At 35.8% G+C, this 20,351-nt stretch overlaps 2 protein-coding genes and 1 pseudogene across 3 annotated transcripts; 2 read left to right on the plus strand and 1 right to left on the minus strand.

The window, feature by feature from the left end:
* Positions 1-1,170: 1,170 nt before the first annotated feature.
* LOC106348187 (probable starch synthase 4, chloroplastic/amyloplastic) lies at positions 1,171-5,072 on the minus strand. Of its 2 annotated transcripts, XM_013787870.3 has the most exons (19): positions 4,857-5,072; positions 4,743-4,782; positions 4,584-4,662; positions 4,361-4,489; positions 4,070-4,274; positions 3,855-3,989; positions 3,676-3,780; positions 3,494-3,592; positions 3,299-3,428; positions 3,163-3,213; positions 2,936-3,046; positions 2,741-2,853; positions 2,454-2,622; positions 2,275-2,361; positions 2,083-2,154; positions 1,874-1,990; positions 1,722-1,774; positions 1,548-1,644; positions 1,171-1,470 (listed from the first exon to the last, which is right to left on the minus strand). In XM_013787870.3, exons 1-19 carry the CDS (start codon positions 4,970-4,972, stop codon positions 1,366-1,368), a joined length of 2,013 nt encoding a protein of 670 aa, XP_013643324.2. In that variant the 5' UTR covers positions 4,973-5,072; the 3' UTR covers positions 1,171-1,365. The 2 variants fall into 2 exon arrangements, with proteins under 2 accessions (XP_013643324.2, XP_048590943.1); XM_048734986.1 differs by lacking the exon at positions 1,171-1,470 and having other exon boundaries at positions 1,722-1,797.
* Positions 5,073-8,828: 3,756 nt separating this feature from the next.
* On the plus strand, positions 8,829-12,297 carry LOC106348186 (leucine-rich repeat receptor-like serine/threonine-protein kinase BAM1). Its single transcript, XM_013787869.3, has 2 exons — positions 8,829-11,540; positions 11,632-12,297. Exons 1-2 carry the CDS (start codon positions 8,957-8,959, stop codon positions 12,039-12,041), a joined length of 2,994 nt encoding a protein of 997 aa, XP_013643323.2. The 5' UTR covers positions 8,829-8,956; the 3' UTR covers positions 12,042-12,297.
* Positions 12,298-17,815: 5,518 nt separating this feature from the next.
* LOC106350477 lies at positions 17,816-20,146 on the plus strand (annotated as a pseudogene).
* Positions 20,147-20,351: the final 205 nt, after the last annotated feature.

Raw genomic sequence — 20,351 nt, forward strand, 5'->3', positions numbered from 1 at the left:
ATATACAGACATCTCGTTTTTCTGAGTGAGGAAGAAAGAATTAATGCAAGAATGTTTTTTTACTTTACTTCAGTTTCATCTTGAGTTATCTCAAGTTCCTTGATCATCTGATCTTCATTCATCTAAACTATTAAAACTGAATTACATTTAGTACTTAACCCTTAGTTGATTTTAGTAATTGCTCTTTATGCTTAACAATAGTGAGTAAAGAGTAATTACTAAAATCAATTAAGGGTAAAAGTTTAAATCATCTGATCTTAATTCATTTAAACTATTACTTAACAATTAAGAGTAAAGAGTAACTCTTTATGCTAAAATCAATTAAGAGTAAAGAGTAATTCTTTATGCTTAACAAAAAAAAAATCAATTAAAATCATCTGATCTTCATTCATCTAAACTATTAAAAATTATGCACTTGGTTTATGATTCCATAATAGGCTTTCACAATAATGCTTAACAAGTCCATCACGATGGAATATAAAATACCCAATAATTACATTATTTCTGTCAAACAAATAAAACTTGGTTTAATAACAAATACAACTCGGTTTAACCTTCTGTTGCGACCACATTGATGAATCTCTACACAATATATAATATTAAAAAAGTACCCAAATTTTGTTTTGTGAATTATTTTTGAGAAAACATATTATATAAGTAAAATATTAATTTAATTTAGAAAATTATAGATAATTTTATCTATGTAATATGATAAAAAAATATAAAAAAAGATAAATCATTATATAAATTTAAGAAAAAACTGTTTTGCAAATATTAATGCATTTAAGAAAAGTTTGCATCCTATAAATCTGTAAGAAACAATGTTTAATCTGGAAGTCGAATCCTAGACTTGTTATAAAAACTCTTAAACCTTGATCAATATACACGGTGCTTCCACAATGATGATTGATTTACATTACTATTAAGTTAACTGTCCTTTTTAGGCTCAAGCTGATCTTAGTTATGGTGGAAACTATAAATTTACTCCTATAACTACAAACAAAAACCCAAATTTGTTAAATAACCAAAAACATACTCTCTCTCCAACTCTCTCTTCCTATCTCTTTTTTTCCTTATCTCTAGAAAACTAATTTCCCTTTTTTTAATGGTTAGTACACAAATAAGCCCAATTAATAAACTTACCATTGTCTACCCACTTTGATCGTCGAATCACATCGTGTAAAATTTAATAATACATATTAACATCTGTTACATAACAAAATCCAAATGATTAGTTTTAAAAAAGTAAATACACTGATGATCTATATATATGTTTACCCATATGCATTATAGGTTTGGCAAGAATTGATCAAAAGACATGACACTGAGACTCGTGTGATGGGAAACTAATCAAATCTTCTTCTTTCACAGGTTCTTAATGGAAGTATAGGCAGAGACGTGAACGTCGCAGCACAAGTCTTTCTCCATTGCTTCCTTTATCTTTAACTCCCACAACCTCCCATCCTTTTTCTGCATCATTAACACAGATCCAATCTAGCGTCTAAAAAAGTATAATATTTCTCCTTAAAAGTAGTAATGATACTCACCATAAGATCCAATGCTTGGCCTAAGGACATTCTTCCGAATAAAGAATTGAAAATTTTAGCAGTGGTGGTGGCCTCTTGTTCATGTGTTCCAACATGCCTGAAACCATTACTTGATAATTATATCCTTGTTTTCTAACTGTCTTTGGCAAAAGACATACTCAGACATATTCTTACCCGGTTTGGGGATTTAGTTCGATTGGAACCGTTCCGTACTTCAAAGCCTTGAGCTGCACCATGAGAAGACAGAGAGCTATATATGAGAGAAAGCTGTAAAGTAGAATATATCGATTCCAATCTGACAGATCAATGGAGTTTTGGAAACCTACAGGGACTTGGAGAAGTGGATCTTGGAAGAAGTTTAAATAAAGCATAATGTCTGATCCCGCAAAAATCAAATGAGAAACAACTTCATTGTTTCCTGTCACAACTTTTAGATTTCCTCCCTGTTCAAGATTATATACAAACATCTCGTTTTCTGAGTGAGGAAGAAGGAAACGTATAAAAAAAATTGAATGCAAGACTGTTTATTACTTACCTCAATTTCATCTTGAGCTTTCTCGAGTTCCTTGATTATCAACTGATCTTCATTCATCATCATTATAACGAACTATTGTTTTGTCATTTTAACCAGCCAGGAAAAGAGAAAACAACTATGTAGTTAGATTATTGGGAAGTGTATTACAATCCGCAGAGAGGAAAATATTATTGGGAACTGTATTAAACAAACCTGGACATCGTTCTTTGCTGTTCTCCGAACAAGTGACTTCAAGCTCTCAAGATCAACACCTGATATTTCTGAGAAGATGCACCCTACCTTAAAAGACAAGTATACACTTATGATAATCACCATGAGATAAACAGGTCATGGTTAATGCATTCATAACTAAAAAGGGAGAAAACACATACAATGGTGGTCGAAACATCCTCCACTAAACCGAGTTGACGCTGCAATTCAGCTTTGCATATTGATTTTCCCTTTATATCTTCAGCACTGTAGTTTTCAGGGAGATAAACATCTATTGAAGGATCCCATTTCGAGTTGTCCAACCCAAAAGGAGCAAAACACAACTTCTCCCTAGATTATAAGAAAAGTCAAAATGCAATTTATTAAACCATGATCGGTGTTGTTTAAGATGGCTAGAGAAGGTTTGACAAAAAAAAAAAAGATGGCTAGAGAAGTGTCAGGAACTTACTTGTGAACAGCTAAAGTTGGTTCAAGTCCAGGGATTGAATTACGATGGAGTGTCCTACCCTCAGAAGGTGAGGATGGCATTATTACAACTTTGTTCGAGTAGACAATACCACCCTAAGTAAGAAACAAAGTAAAGACAGTGTGAGAATACGGGTGTAATAAGAAGAGATAACTCTTGTGTACTGTATTTTTTTACCTTCAGTAAATTAACCAGTTGTGGATTCGTGTTATCTTGTAAGCGATCAGCACGGTGAACACTAGCTGGATCAAGCCCACATAGCTCCAACTTCTCAGGAGGCACAAGACACTAAAAACACACACACAAGACCGTGTACGCTATACACAAGTTCTTAACCGTATCTTGCCAATGTAGAATGTATAAAACACCAGAGGGAAGAAAAGAAAAGAAGCAACGTGGCTTGCCTTCGAGTCAAATCCTTGGCATGTCAAGAGTATTCTAGTACCTTCAAGTCCCTACATAATCCGCATAGAGACTGCAATAAGAACACTAAGGCTTGATTGATGGTGATCTTTAACTATGAACTCTGAAGTTTTTTACCTGATTAACAAAAACATCCCAAAACAGAGGTCCAACTATTGCAGTTTGCCAGTTGTGAATGTGTAAAACATCAGGCTGCTTCCCAGATTTTGCGATGTAATCCAACGAAGCACGAGAAAAGTAGGCAAATCTGATTTCATCAACCGAATTGAAAAATCAAACCACTCTAAAAGTAAATGTTGATCAAACACTGACCTATCAACATCGTCTGAATAGCCATATACTTTATCACGGCTAAACATTGAACCGTAATACACTGGTTGAATAAGTGTCACTCCTACTCCAGAGACAACTCTGCAATAAACAAACAAGGTTCTCCTTCTTTGCCTTAAATTAACAAAGAATATCAAATTTTATAAAACAATAACTCCACTCACCCATTCCATATTCGGTTAGCATGAAGCTGGCCATTGAAATAAGAATATGCATCAGCTTCGATTTCTCTAAGCCCTTCAACTTCGTCCAAATCAAGTGTAGAGTATCTATTAATATTCATTAGTAAGACTTTTTGCTTCACAACTAAAGATTATATGTAAATGTCTAAAAGGATTATTACTTTGGCAGTATGACTTCAACCAAGTAGCCCTTGCCTTGGAGTGCACAAGAGAGTCCTGTAATATATGAAGCCAAAGGTCCAACAGAAACTAGTGGATCCATCTCGGTGCAAATGTGAATTACGTGGAGACCATTCCTGGAAACAAGCAAGCATGAACTCAAAATCCAGACTTAAAGAATTGAAACTAAACTAATCTATACTACTAGAATAGTCACCTTTTGCCTCTATTTGGTAACTGTCTAAGTTCAGCTAGAACTTGGGCATCTCCCTGTTGCAGGACATCAAGAGGAAACTCAGAGATGTTCGCTTGATGCTCCCTAACCAGTTGTCTCATGGATGAAGCTTCTTCGGTACCAATCAATCCATTGAGCACCATTGAATCAACGCGGAGAAGTAACTCCCACAATATAGATGACTTATCTGCTTATCCACATGGTCAAACATAGAATTCAAAAAGACTAGCTAGTATCACTATCACAATCACATCACAGGAAAAGAATAGAAACCTTTCTTGACTACAATATGACTTTCTTCTTCCAATTGGTTTATCTTCTCTAGCAATTCAACTCTCTCATTCTTCAGCTTCTCTAACTCCTCAACTGCAGCTAGGCGTTGCTTGTTTAAGTAAAGGATATCTAAATACACAAGAATAACGATACCATACAATACATACAATCTGTGAGTTAACTTTCAGAATATGAAAACGATAAAAAGAAGAAAGAAGTATACTTTGTTGAGCTTCCCTAAAGAGGCTCCATATATCCTTATGTTTATCTTCTTTTATAACAGAAGACACTCCAAGTTTGTCCTGTTAAACTAACCAAAGTTATGTTCTGTAATAATAATCATAGAAGATTATATTAACCCAAAAAAAAAAAAAATACTAACCTGAGAAGAATTCTCAAACTTTTCTTCATGCCCTTCTGATCTGTAATGAATACATAGAAAAATGCACGTAAATGATCAATGTTACTAATTTAACATGACGAGTTCGAAATCAACCTCAAACAGTGAAGCGCGTGAGCCTTTCGAAACTTAAGATTCACTAATTGAACTTTCGAGGATGACACAAGTGGCGACAGATTCCATTTCAGTGGAAAATTCGCCGCTGATTGCATCTTTTCCAGAGTTCGAATCGCCGGCGATAGTGCTAGTGACTTCGGCAAATTTTGCCGGGGAACGACAAAATAGAAAAAAAGAACAGCCGGAAAATTTCAATAGTACTCCTCTATTTATTAATATCTTCAACATTCACCCCAGAACTATCATTGCTTTCAAAGTTCACCCCGAGACAAGGCGGATAAATTAACGGCAATAGTCCAAAACTGTTATAGTGTAATTACTTCTAAAGCCCAGTTGTTGAGCCCATTAAAACCCATTAGATGAACAGTTTTATTCAGTTTTCGTTTGTGTGTCTATCCTTCTCTGTTGTAGAGATAAGTCATCCCTTAATGTATGATATATAGACCATGTTAGTTTTCGTGTCACTGGGACCTGCTCGTTTTGCTCTTGCGCGACGCAAAATTGTAAAGAATGTTCATGACCTTAGATTGTTAGTAATGTGTTTTGTGTTCCTTGGAATATTATGATCATTCGCTGACTCTCTGTGATAGTTTCAATTTATAGAGATTATAGAACCATATATACTACGGCTAGGTTCTTCAAACCATACGCCAAACACTCAAACTCTGTACACAGCATTTATATATCTTTGCCTTTGATCAAATTCAATTTTCACTAATGTAACCTTGTTTTGATAGTCTTATGATGTACAAATGCGAGACAGTTGTAACATAGATACAAGCTCAATCTGACACCATTACGTCTGTCTAACTATATCATGCAGATGGAAAACAGACATGTGATTAAATACTACAGAAAATCTTCTGAGTGTGTTTCCTCTCTGTTTTCAAAAATTTACATTTTCAAGTATTGTTAATGAGTTGTTAAATTTTCATAGTAATGAAGTAGCTCGTAGAGATAAGTTATGGGGATCGTTTCACTGGACCATATTTAAGTCCGTGATGGTCGGACTCAGAAACAGTGCGATGATGTGAAGATGACAAGTTTATGGTCCCATTTTTTACTAGTATTGGGTACTGTTTCACCCTCTCAGATGGACCACTGCAAAACAAAAAGGCTTTTGTTCTAATTTTCAATTTCAAACCAAAAGAAATAAAGAGAACTTTGTTGATACTTTCTATTGGTTTTATTTTCTTCATCATTCGTCGCTTTCACAACATGTTTGTCTCCTTCACTACGTGGTTTTATGAAAAAGCAAAACATATCCCTTCCTAAATCTCATCTTTGTGCTCATGTCTCACACAAAACAATACACTTTCAAACTCCTAACTTTTTCTATTAAACAATGGCTCGTGAGCTTTCTTTCCCCGTTTAAGCTTGGTTGAACATTGTTTTACCATTCAAAATAGATTTCACATGATTAGCAGAAAGCTACGGATATAGTCTAATCATTCTACTCACTACAGTATATATTAATAGTGAGGATATTTTTTTTGCTGAGCAAAGATTTGAATCAATGTTGTGTAATGAGTAAAAAGTAAAAAACTAATACAGTAAGAATCCTTATAGAGATGTGCGTTTAAGGAGACAAAAAGGAACACTACACGAGACGATGCGATTAGAGAGAATAAACAAAAGCTTAGTAATGGATACAACGTGCTTCCATGGTTGGAATAAATTTATATTTGAGCTTTGGATTCTTCTCTTAATTACTCTTAACCCTATGTTTCTCTCTTTATGCTTCATCTAGTAGTAGTATTTTCGGTTAACTTGAACTTTTTTTGGTTACTTAAATTTCAGTTTTCAAGGCAATATTAAAATTTAAAGGTTGGAAATAGGGAAGAGAAAGCTCACGTATAAAATCAAGAAACGAATCTCCTTCGACACCTACTTCCCACAACGTTCCTCATCAAACCCACTAAGTTTCTTACATAAAGTTTCATTCACACATGCTCACCATATCGAATTTCGTAAATAAATAAGCTTTCAGGATATGGTTTGTGATTTATTTTAGATACCTAGACGTTTAGTAAGATACTGCAAAGAAAGTGAATTATTCTTCTCACTAACCAAGTCTAAAAAGTATATAACAACTAAAGTTCCACTATTACTAGGTTAAAATCAATATTTGGTCAGCTGTATAGTTTACGTGATATATTATAAAGTTTTGACACTATTTGTATTTAAAATATTACATATATGTTATTATATATACTGTGAATGGAGAATTCATTTTAATAGATAGATCAGTGACAGTGAACTGTAGCTGCCTCGTTAGCTGGATTAGTAATTACGGCCTCCATTCACACAAGCAAATTACCATGGCACCCATAGTCTTCCCTCTTCAGTCTGGTGCATTAATCGAACGAACTAGAATAATTACGTCATTTCACGCATGGTTTGGTAATCCCCTCGCAACGCAACGACCAGTCCATTAAAGTTCAAGGCCAAGAATGTAATTGCCGTCCTTTTCAGTCAAACTAATTGGCCAAAGTTTTTTTTTTGGTTATTTTCCTATTACCAGCAATATCATTACTTTTTAATAATTATTAATCATTTGCATTATCTTTTTCCATGTAACTTTTCTAATTTATACTTTTATGGGGTATATGAATCAGAGATGAATTTACATTCACATTTTTATCGCTTTTTCAATATATTATGAATTTTATTATATTATCTGATTTCATATATATCACAGTACACTCAATTTATAAACCTATTGAAATATTGTTTTTCTTCATATAATATCGATAAAATCAGAAAATAAAAGTATAAAACAATTAATAATAGTAAAACGATTGCATTGTAACGTGAAAAGGCATAATTTAAAAAGAACATAAGAGCATCCCCATTAGTGAACCCCATGAAAGGGGTTCACAAAACATTTTTTTATTATTTTTTTTTTTAGTTGATTTTTGTTTTTAAAAAAAAAAAAAAAAATAAAATATTTTTTCGGACCAGTCGCGGGCCGCCACGTGCCGTGGGGCCCGCGCTACAGTGATGAACCAGGTTCACTGGGAAGGGGTGGAGAGAGACAGGTTCATCACTATTCCTTATTTTAATATTTTTTTTTTTTGGGAATGTGTGTGAACCCCCCATAAGTTCACTAATGGGGGTGCTCTAATAATTCAAGATCTGATTTTCGGACAGATGGGCCCAACACATACGGCCCAATTACTATGTAAACCTCTCGCTTTACAGAGCCGGTCCTACGATTGGTAAACCTTTTGACTCAGCCATTGGGTGCCCTAAGAATGATAGCATCTGAACCGTTAAAGCATTATTGGGTTTATCGCTTTTAAAGCATCATTAACTTACGTATGGGATTAAACGATCTTTTTAGCTTTTGTCGTTTTCCTATAATTACCTGTGCTTTTTTGTTTTTCCTGTTTGTGATTTTTGTTTTATTTGGTCAACAACAATACTCTGTTTATGTGAATTGTTAGAAGAATGTATTAAAAGACATGTAGTCGTATTAATGAGAAATTATATCAGTTTTTGTCAATACTTGGGTCGTGGAGAACAAGTTTCCAAAACAAAATAAATGAACCTTCTCTCTGATAATAGTATATTCTCTATCGTACAAGTTATAATGTAGTGTATTCATTTAGTCTAAACGTAAGGGTTTGAATCTTGATATATTTGCAAAGTTTACTCAGTTTGATTAGAACACAAAATGACCGAAACCTTTTCCAAATGAAGAATAATATCAGATAAATTAAAATAACGACAATTTATTCTCTATTTTGTTACTAGACTTGATCATTATATCAGTTAATCTGTTTATTAATCAGGACTAGTATAATCTTGTTTATCCACATCCAATAGTTATGAGTTAGGAACTATACAGAAAACTGACGTGGCACCAATCTTACTTTGGTCGGAAAATTATACACCTTCGGTAATAAAAAAGATAAATTTCAAAATAAAGCAATTTACAATTATAAAATTAAATCACTCCCTCCTCAGCTTCTTCTACTTGTTCACTAACCCTCACCACACTCACACCATCTCATAAGTTCCTTAACCTAATCTCTCACAGAGAAGAGACTGAGTGAGAGAGAGAGAGAGAAACGATGAAGCCTCTTCTTCTTCTTTTATTCCTCCTCCACATTTCTCATTCCTTCACCACCGGCCGACAAATCTCCGAGTTCCGAGCCCTCCTCTCCCTCAAATCCTCTCTCACCGGAGACGCCCCAAACTCCCCCCTCGCCTCATGGAAACCAACCACCAGCTTCTGCACATGGACCGGCGTCACGTGCGACGTCTCCCGCCGCCACGTGACATCTCTGGACCTCTCGAGCCTCAACCTCTCCGGTACTCTCTCCCCAGACGTATCTCACTTACCTCTTCTCCAGAACCTCTCTCTAGCCGATAACCAGATCTCCGGCCCAATCCCCCCGGAGATCTCGAATCTCTCCGGTCTCCGCCACCTGAACCTCTCGAACAACATCTTCAACGGCTCTTTCCCCGGCGAGATTTCGGCTGGACTCGCCAACCTCCGCGTCCTCGACGTCTACAACAACAACATGACCGGAGACTTGCCGCTCTCCGTCACCAACCTAACTCAGCTCCGCCATCTCCACCTCGGCGGGAACTACTTCGCCGGCGAGATCCCGCCTTCTTACGGAACCTGGCCGGAGATCGAGTATTTAGCCGTCTCCGGGAACGAGCTCACCGGAAAGATCCCTCCGGAGATCGGAAACTTAACGACTCTCCGGGAGCTTTACATCGGCTACTTCAACGCCTTCGAAGACGGTCTCCCGCCGGAGATCGGAAACCTATCGGAGCTCGTACGATTCGACGCGGCTAACTGCGCTTTGAACGGAGAAATCCCGCCGGAGATCGGAAGGCTCCAGAAGCTCGACACGCTTTTCCTCCAAGTGAACGTCTTCTCAGGTCCGTTAACTTGGGAGCTCGGGAAGCTCTCGAGCCTAAAATCGATGGATCTGTCTAACAACATGTTCACCGGAGAGATCCCGGCGAGCTTCTCCGACCTCAAGAACCTCACGCTTTTGAATCTCTTCAGAAACAAGCTCCACGGGGAGATACCGGAGTTCATCGGAGAGTTGCCGGATCTTGAAGTGCTGCAGCTTTGGGAAAACAATTTCACCGGAAGCATCCCGGAGAAGCTCGGGGAGAACGGTAGGCTCCACCTCGTGGATCTCTCCTCCAACAAACTCACGGGGACTCTACCGCCCAACATGTGCGCCGGTAACAAGCTGGAGACTCTTATCACTTTGGGAAACTTCCTCTTCGGTTCGATCCCTGAGTCTCTGGGAAAATGCGAGTCTCTGACCCGGATCCGAATGGGCGAGAATTTCTTAAACGGGTCGATCCCTAAAGGCCTCTTCGGATTACCCAAACTAACTCAAGTTGAGCTTCAAGATAATTACTTAACCGGGGAGTTACCGGTAACCGGGAGCGTCTCGGTCAACCTAGGTCAGTTGAGTTTATCAAACAACCAACTCTCCGGTCAACTACCACCGGCTATCGGAAACTTCACCGGCGTTCAGAAGCTTCTCCTCGACGGTAACAAGTTCGAAGGTCCGATTCCTTCGGAGGTGGGGAAGCTCCAGCAGCTCTCCAAGATCGATTTCAGCCACAACTTGTTCTCCGGTGGGATAGCTCCTGAGATCAGCCGCTGCAAGCTCTTAACCTTCGTCGACCTAAGCCGCAACGAGCTCTCCGGGGAGATCCCAAAGGAGATCACCAGTATGAAGATATTAAACTACTTGAACTTGTCGAGAAACCATCTCATCGGATCGATTCCCGGTTCGATCTCCTCGATGCAGAGCTTGACATCGCTTGATTTCTCTTACAACAACCTCTCCGGTTTGGTTCCTGGAACCGGACAGTTCAGTTACTTCAACTACACGTCGTTTTTAGGGAACCCTGACCTCTGTGGTCCTTACCTTGGTCCTTGCAAAGACGGTGGTGCTCACCAGAGTCATAGCAAAGGACCTTTATCCGCTTCTATGAAGCTACTGCTCGTTCTCGGACTACTCGTTTGCTCCATCGCGTTCGCCGTCGCGGCTATCATCAAAGCTAGATCGTTGAAAAAGGCGAGCGAGTCGCGAGCTTGGAAGCTAACAGCTTTCCAGAGGCTAGACTTCACCTGCGACGACGTTTTGGATTCTCTCAAAGAAGACAACATCATAGGCAAAGGAGGAGCTGGGATCGTCTACAAAGGCGTCATGCCTAACGGTGACCAAGTCGCGGTGAAAAGACTCGCTGCGATGTCTCGCGGCTCTTCCCACGATCACGGCTTCAACGCGGAGATTCAGACCTTGGGGAGGATAAGACACAGACATATAGTGAGGCTGCTCGGGTTCTGCTCTAACCATGAGACGAATCTGCTTGTGTATGAGTACATGCCTAACGGTAGTCTCGGTGAGGTGTTGCACGGTAAGAAAGGAGGGCACTTGCATTGGGATACACGTTACAAGATTGCGCTTGAAGCTGCGAAGGGACTCTGTTATCTACATCACGATTGTTCTCCGCTGATTGTTCATAGAGATGTTAAGTCTAACAATATCCTCCTCGATTCCAACTTTGAAGCTCATGTTGCTGACTTTGGTCTCGCCAAGTTCTTACAAGACTCGGGTACTTCTGAATGTATGTCTGCGATCGCTGGATCTTACGGCTACATAGCTCCAGGTGATAAAAGAATCTTAAAATTTCAAACTTTACGCTCTGTTTACTCTGTTTTGCTCTGTTTTTTAAATAGAATCTTTGTTGTTTTGTGTAGAATATGCGTATACGTTGAAGGTAGATGAGAAGAGCGATGTGTACAGTTTCGGTGTGGTTCTTCTAGAACTAGTCACCGGGAGGAAACCCGTCGGAGAGTTCGGTGACGGAGTCGATATCGTGCAATGGGTTCGTAAGATGACTGACTCGAACAAGGACTCTGTTCTCAAAGTGTTGGATCCGAGACTTTCTTCGATTCCTATTCACGAAGTGACGCACGTTTTCTACGTGGCTATGCTCTGTGTCGAAGAACAAGCCGTTGAGAGACCTACGATGAGAGAAGTCGTTCAGATTCTCACTGAGGTGCCGAAGATGCCACCGTCTAAGGATCAGCCTGCGACGGAATTAGCCGGAGAGGAGAAAACAGCGACAGAGGGTGGTCAAGGTCAGCCGGATCTACTCGATCTCTGAGAGTGTTAAAACTAGGGCTCCGGTAAGAGAATATGGTATTAGCGATGAGATTCAGTTGTTAATCACTTATTTACCCATGTTTAGTCCCGGTTTGTGCTTTTGTCCGGTTAAGTGGTAATTTTATTTTGACTCCTTTTGTTTTAAGTGTGTTTCATTTACTCGGCTTTCACGTTATCGTAATTTGGTTCAGTTTAGTTTGTAGTTTGTTTGAATCAAGGTGTACAGTTGGGTTGAATTTAAAAGTTTTGTCTTGAAATTAGTGAATATTAATGCGTTGAGAATAGGAGATGTCTAATGCGGAATACTCTTGCATGTCTTGCTGTAGCGTCACGCATCTGCAAGCGATCTAAAGATCGTCTTTATATACTAAGAATCACCGTAAATTTCATTCACCTTGACATGATTCCGACAACAAATATTAGTAGATGGGTATATTTCACAATTAAAACAAAATACAAAAAAATACATGATTGTTTATTTATTTAGCAATGTATTTTATGATGTGATTAAGGTATAAACGCAAATGATACTCTAATATATAGATTGATGAATATATACTTGCACATATGTTTTTTTTTTCCTAAGAAATGCACATGTAATTGAGAGCGATGTATATATGATTGCGGTTGGCTTTAGCGGTTTCGATGGATATTTTAACTTGGAACAATAATTAAAGTTTAAAGGGAACAATGCATGTGGGAAAAGTCAGAGAGATCAAAGGTAATATAAACGTGGAGGGTGGAATAATGATTGGTTATGAGTTAAAGGTAAAGAGTAAGACAGTGAAAATGGATGTCCAAAAAAAAAAGACAGTGAAAATGAAACCTTGCTATCTCACTCACCAAATTTTCTTCCACATGCAAACTATCTATAAATCTAAGTCTTAAATGTGTTTTGATGACATCTCCTTATCTAACTCTTTTCCCTTCTCATGAAGCAATTTTGAGTCTATGTGAAGCATTTATGATTTCTCCTAAGATCATAAATATAAGCCCCACCCAACTAACATTTAGTTGGTTTCTTTTGGCTGTATATGTAGTTTCCATTGATGATTGTAGATCTTATAGTTCGTCTAGGTTTTCTATCAGAAAACTTGGGTCAAGCAAACCAAATTTAGGTAGTTGCTATTATGAAGTTTGCTGGCATCTTTATGAGTTAATTAATGGCTTAGTTGATGTGCTAACTATTTAAGTGAAAGCTTGGTAAGGGTTCTCACGGGGCCCTATGCATGATAGCATTAGGCAAATGCTACTGCGTTATATTTTGATTAGTGTACTCTGGTAATGGAGTACTACATTACTGGACGAAAACATAGTTGCAAATTGGTATCATACTATGGTGATTTGTGTACATGCAAATTATTATTCTTATCCACGTAAAAAACTGGTGAGACCAACGTTGAGTTGGTCTAGTGGTAAAGGAGTTGCGGCTGTAACTTCCGCCACTTGGGTTCAACTCACGGTGGGAGGGACTATTTACAATGCTTGGGTTCCCGGCAAAGAGGTGAAAACACCTTTTTATTTTACCAAAAAAAAAAAAAAACTTGTGAGTGCATGGTTATATGTTTTTCTCTTTTTACTGTACCCCAAGCACGTATATAACTAGTAACACTGCAAAATATGCTAAAAATATATAAAATTCAACACACGAAAGATACTTTGTAAGCAAAACAAAAACTAACAAAAGGTACTTTTGTTTCCTTGATAGACACATCCACAATGCGTGCCTGATCACGATTTCATCACATAACAACAACAATTTCTACTATGCATCCATGAAAAATTCATGTTTGATGGATCACAAAGGTGAAAAGAAAAAGAAATAGTTAATAATGTCTTTTCGTTTCAGCTTTATATTCTAACATTATATGCGTAATTTCCGGATAGTGAATAATATACAATAAACAATACTACAAACTATCTTTATCTGAAAGAACTTTCCTCTGCGACAACTCATAAGCACTGAAAATAAGACTCCAATTTTCTAATCGTTTACATTACTCTGTATCTACGCTACAGGCCTATCTATCGGATGTATATAGCGCATATAAACAATCCAACAGTTTTATTCGTATGTTTTAGCCTTTTATGGATGAAAATGCCACGTGGAAAATATGATTGCGAAAAGACAGAGACACGTAGAAAAGAAAGAAAGGAGTGCACTGTGTTGGAATGGGTCCGTTTTGTCATTTTCTTGGTTTCATTGTTTTCCCCGACACAGTTATGTCCCATCCCTCGTAGTTGCTAAGAGAATCCTTACACAAAGGTAAAGTACAAATAACAAAATTTTACATGAGAGTAAATTAAATTAATCCGCTGATTTGATATGTCAAAATTCAAATACCGTTTATAGAAACAAGTAAAGTTTTGTTTTAGCCTCTAATTTTTAAATTTTCAAACTATAGAGTAACATGTTGGTTACACTTGCCACACACATTCACACAAAAAGAAGAAACTAAATCTCACCTGCTATCACTAGCAGTATATAAACACATACTATAATATAGCAAAGTGACTAATTATGTAAGATCCATAATAATGCCCTTACTTTATTTGATACATCACTACTAGTGAATCTACTAATTAATACTCTTTATATTTCTTGGATCACATGTTCCTGGACTATGAATAGTTGAGCTGAAATGTAATTAAGTTCGTACATTTGTAATGACACATTGAGTGTTCGTGACATGTGACTGAACGAAGTAAAAATGAATGGCGTAAATAGTTAGTAGATGAAGTGATTCATGGTACGTATGGGTTATATATATATATATCATATCATATCATATCATATCATATCATATCATATCATATCATATCATATCATATCATATCATATTGCAGCATATGGTATAGGTAAAAATTCGACCTTATTTTTGCAATATACAACACATTCATGTGTGATATTTTTAAAATGGACCTTCCCTAGAAAATTATATTTTATTTAACTCTAATTAATATTATGACATCATTAAGATATCACATCTAATTGACATATATAACAACTCACCTATAAAATTGTCTTATTTTTTAATTATAGAAATATGTTGAGAAAAAAATCTACAAAATCTTATTAGATATTTTAAATATTATTATAAAATGAATCATTGACTAATTTCGTGATTAGTACTCTAATATTATTATAAATTAATATTAGTTAAGATTTTATTATAAAAAAATTATGTACTATTTTCTTAAAATTTCTAATTATAGTCTATATTATCTATTAAAATAGAAATAATGAATTATTTCATGTATTGTTTTATAATTCGGACCATCCTTTAATTTTTTTATTAAATATATTTTATTAAGACTAATAATATATAGAATCTTTGAACTACGTTAATCACAATATCTTTTGATATCTTTTCATTTTAAATATAAATATATATTTTAAAAATTCTAAGAAGTCTGTTTAAAAGATTTTAACAAGATCTTAATTTTCAAAAATTATATGTAAATATTTTCATTAATTACAAAATTAGTTATGAAATAATATTATACATTTATATATTTTATATTATTAAAAATATAAATTCTACCATTTTATCAATTATATAATCATAATCAATCATTTTAAGAGAAATTATTAATTATTATATTATGCTAAATATGATTAAATTATTTTAAATTGTCAAATTTATATATTTTATTTTTTGTAAGTATTTATATTCGAAATGTAATACGTAGGTAACACGTGTTAATATTAGAAAACTATGTAATACACGTATATAAATTAACATGTATTTCATCAAAGTTAATAATACAAATCATTTATGCATGATATCTTTTTATTTTAAATATAAATATAAATAAATATATACATATATATATATATATGTATAATTTTATTTAACAAATCTTTTGAAAATATTATAGCATTATCTTAATTTTCAAAAAAATTATGTAAATATTTCAACTAATTTCGTAATTAGCAATGAACTATTATTATGCATTAATATATATATATATAGTAATCATTTATAAAATAAAAAAATACCTTTTTATCATTTTGTAATAATAATAGTTCATATTAAATGAGATTATTATATTGAAATAAATATGATAACATTATATTAAATTGATAAAATTGTAAAAACAGTTTTTATAAATATAAAATATTTATGCTAAAAATATAATACGATGATATAACGACTTAACATTCAAAAACTATATAATACATGTATAAAAATCAACATATCTTAGATTTTTGTATATATAATAATATATTATCTGAAATAAATAAATGTAAAAATATTGCTAATAGAAAACTTAGTTTTCAAGGTCGGTGGGTCAAAACTGAATTTTAATACAAAAATAATATTTAATATGTTTTTTAATGCATATATTAATTTGTTAAATAAATATATATACCATAAATGATGTAAAAAATATTTATGTATATAAAATAAAAATAAACATCCGCACGGTTGTGCGTGTCGAAATCTAGTTCATTTAATTTAATCGACAATACATTAAAAATGAACACAGAGTTAACCATTAATTTCAAACGCCAATGAGAAGAAACTAGACTATTCTTAAGTGAGATTCGATCTTCCCTCACGACCAATACATTGACAATAAAAAACAAAATGGAATTAACTGTAACGTTGCTTCAATAATTTACTATCACTACTGTACATGATCGTTTCATGAGTAGTAATATGTACTTACTTGTGTCTTATTATGACTGTAATATTGTTTTTATTAAGAAGTAGGAGATGATTGTATGAAGAGAATTATCATCTCCCAAGTGAACTATATGGGATAAATTAAGGTAAAATTATAGTGGTGAGGTGACGTTAGAAAGGATAAAGAAGAAGATTCATTGGTTATGCTTATGACCTACATACATGTACCTCTTTTCTTGTTGTTTACAGACGTTTTTAAAATTCAACGTAAGAAATGTGTGTCCATATGCTTCTAATACTTTTGAATTTTAAATACATGTATTCCAAATTAGTTAGTTTAATTTAGCTGTAAAAGTTCATTTGCCAATTTATATAAGTATTATAAGATATAGAAGTAACAATTTTTATTGCATGATCTACCTTCTTTGTGTTACCAAGCATGCTCTAACTCGGTGTTTTTTTTTAATGATATAATTGCATTAGGAATGAATCATCTCAAATGTAATTATTACTACCATTATAACGTTCTTGCACATGCATAGACGGTAACTAACATCATTTTTACGGTTTAAAATACTCACATTGACAGTATAAATACTCTTGGTTTAACACTCGCGTTTTCTATGAAATATGTTGGTATGAAATGATCTTTAATCTCTAAGCTGTCTACCATATTCGCATAAACCTAATAATTTAGTAAAATAAAATATAGACTGACGACGAAAAACACATACATACACACTAAGTTTACACTTTATACTCGCACGCATTCCGTAGTCGTTTATCCTTTGCAGCGGAGTAATGATCATATATTCTAAATTTCACATTTATCAGTTACAAACTTTAGCTTTCTTATAATTGCGAATCAAAGCTTTAGCTTTCTTCGTCTTTGGATTCGATTTTCACCACCAATTATTATCATCCAGGAAGGAAAGACCCAGTCAACTTGTCACGTGCGTGGCCACACGTGTCTCATAAAACATTCTTCACACCGCACGAGAAAGCATCACGAGATTCATAATTATAATTATGATTTCTGAATAGACTGGGCCCTGCGATCCATATCACAAGTATACTAATGGGCTAAACTATTCAAGCCGACAGCCCAATAGCACGCTGTCTTGTTAAGAGACAGACTAAAATGGCGAAAACACCCTCGGACTTTTGGAGTGTGAGTGCCACACGGGCCACACGGATCACGACAAATGAAAAAATCGTGTGCTGCTCTGTCCCGTTGTACAACTTACTAACATCCAGAGATTGGGGTGGCTACTATTTTAAAATTATAGAACTCTTTTGGAGTATATAATTGGAGTTTTGTGCAACAATAATAGAATATTTTCTTACGGGTAACGTTGTTAAAGAGAAAACACCCATAAAATATTGCGTAAAAAGATATAAAACTTGCATATATAAAAAAAATCATAAAACGTAAGTGGATGAGAGTGTCGTGGATAAAAAGAAAGTGAGAAAAGAGACATAAGGGGGGGGGGGGGGGGGGGGGGGACAGTTCAACAACCTTCTAAAGTAATGGGCATATAATTGATAACACTATTATGTGTTGCCTTCAATTTTTTAAAACTAAATCAACTATGTGATTACGTTTGTCAACAAACTAATAACCCTATGATAGTTAACTTACTAGTAATTTTTATCGTTGGGGGGGGAATCACAGTTAGGTAGCGTACCAGCTCTTGTAAAATTTAATTTTGCATTTCTTATTTTCCTCATGGATAGTGTACTTTATATATACTAGTAAGAAATGTGTAGCATTTATATGAAGTTAAGAAAAATTAAAGGGTCTTGGCCTCTTGGGAAAGATAAAAGTTGGCCACTAGTACACTTAATTCGGGCAGACGAGGTTTTACGGCGAAGGCGACGTAGATAGATGTTGCCAGTTATAACAAAATTTATTGAAGGTTTGTTTCATTGAAGTTTAATCTAGTGGAGTTACCAATATTTACCTGACAAACTCAAAAACGTTTTTCTGGTATTGGGCTGTAACATCAAGCCCATTAATTATCAACAGACCCAACAGGCCTTCTTCTCCCATTAATTATCTAGTGGAAGTGACGTCATATTCTTCACCTCCGATAAGCATAGATTCTTCCTTCTTCCTCGAATCAATGCCGTCTATGGTTATCTTCTCCGAATATTCGCCGATCTCTATCAAAACCACACGGCGCTGTTTCCTCTCGTCGCCACCTGTCTACCGCCGCCGCCGCTGCTGCTGCTGCTGCTACTTCTACATCGGATGGATCGGGGATCGTGGTGAAAAGGAGTGCGAATTTCAGGTAGACCTCTTTATATAGATATGCAATCGACGACTCCGCTTGATCCTACAGTATTCAAGGTGGCACGTATCCAGGTCACGAAACTGATCGGCGCATCACCGAAAGAGATCGTGTTCTTATCCGGCGCACGTGATAACCACGCAGACTGAGCACACGTGGCGTTCACGCAAACTGATGGTTTAGTCGATTTGGAGATGTTGAAAGAGGCTATTAGACCAGATGCAGGGCTAGTTTCTACAGTGAGATTTGGTGATGTGCCCCCTATGGAGGAGACAAGGTAGGTTGCGTTTCATACTGGATGCTGCTCAAGCTATAGGGAAGATACCTGGTTGATGTTTTGAGAAATGGAATGTTCATTTTATGTCAATGAGTGGGATCAATAGGGTTTGGTGCTATGTATGTTAGTAGGAGGCCGAGGATAAGATTCATATCATACCATTGATGAATGGTGGAGGTCAAGAGAGGCGACATCATCGTAGGACATTGGCTACGCAGCAAGTTTTTGGCTTTGGGGTTGCTTGGGAGTTGAAGATATGGAGGAGTATGATGAGAAGTGGATTAAGAGGTTGCTGAATGGAGTTAGAGAGAAGCTTGATAGTCTATATTTCTGATTCTGGGAATCTGAATCTGTCGTTTGCTTATGTTGAAGGAGGGAGTCTTTTGATGGGTTTGAAGTAAATTGCAGTGTCTAGTGCAAGTGCTTGTACAAGTGTGAGTTTGGAGCCTTCTTATGTGTTGAGAGCTTTGGGTGTGGATGAGGACATGTCTCACACTTCGATTAGGTTTGGAATTGGGAGGTTTACTACGGAGGAAGAGATTGATAAACCGGTCAGAGCTTACGGTTAAACATGTTGAGAGGTTGAGGGAGATGAGTCCGGTTTATGAGATGGTTAAAGAAAATATCTATATCACGAACATACAATGGTCTCAACACTGATTCAACAGTTTCCATGTGGAGATGCAGATGATCTGATCCTGAGTTCGTACTATGTTCTGCTGGTAATTTATGTCTATATTTGCTTTCTAGATAGATACCAAGTGAGCATGTCGTGTTATGGTTTTGTAATAAGCAGAGCATAAACAAACATTATTTTCTGGGTTGGATTGTTATCGTTTGTATGATCTATTTCTAGGTATTATGAACCTTTTGGTAAAAGCTATTTTCGCTTTTGTGTTTTTTTTTTCTGGATCAAATCTAAGAGCCATACGTACGGTTTGTTTTCTTCTTCTTCTAATTACAGTCCTTTGCGCTAACCTGCTGAGCTACCTGTGAACCACTTTGTTCTTAACTTATCCAACGAATCTCTTTCCCTTATTCAATTCCACTTCTCTTTTTTTTTTCTTTTTTTTTTGTCAGAATTCCACTTCTCTTTTTTATGACGA

The sequence above is a fragment of the Brassica napus genome, chromosome A6, assembly GCF_020379485.1.
Source record: "Brassica napus cultivar Da-Ae chromosome A6, Da-Ae, whole genome shotgun sequence".
NCBI classification, from domain to species: domain Eukaryota; kingdom Viridiplantae; phylum Streptophyta; class Magnoliopsida; order Brassicales; family Brassicaceae; genus Brassica; species Brassica napus.

Bases quoted from the DNA above. Each gene is read 5' to 3' on its own strand.
- LOC106348187 (XM_013787870.3), bottom strand. From the start codon at position 4,972: ATGCAATCAGCGGCGAATTTTCCACTGAAATGGAATCTGTCGCCACTT. The intron at 3,781-3,854 runs GTAATAATCCTT...GAATATTAATAG, and splicing joins GTTGAAGTCATACTGCCAAA to ATACTCTACACTTGATTTGG. The intron at 1,991-2,082 runs GTAAGTAATAAA...AATCTTGAACAG, and splicing joins AAGCTCAAGATGAAATTGAG to GGAGGAAATCTAAAAGTTGT.
- LOC106348186 (XM_013787869.3), top strand. From the start codon at position 8,957: ATGAAGCCTCTTCTTCTTCTTTTATTCCTCCTCCACATTTCTCATTCC. The intron at 11,541-11,631 runs GTGATAAAAGAA...TGTTTTGTGTAG, and splicing joins TTACGGCTACATAGCTCCAG to AATATGCGTATACGTTGAAG.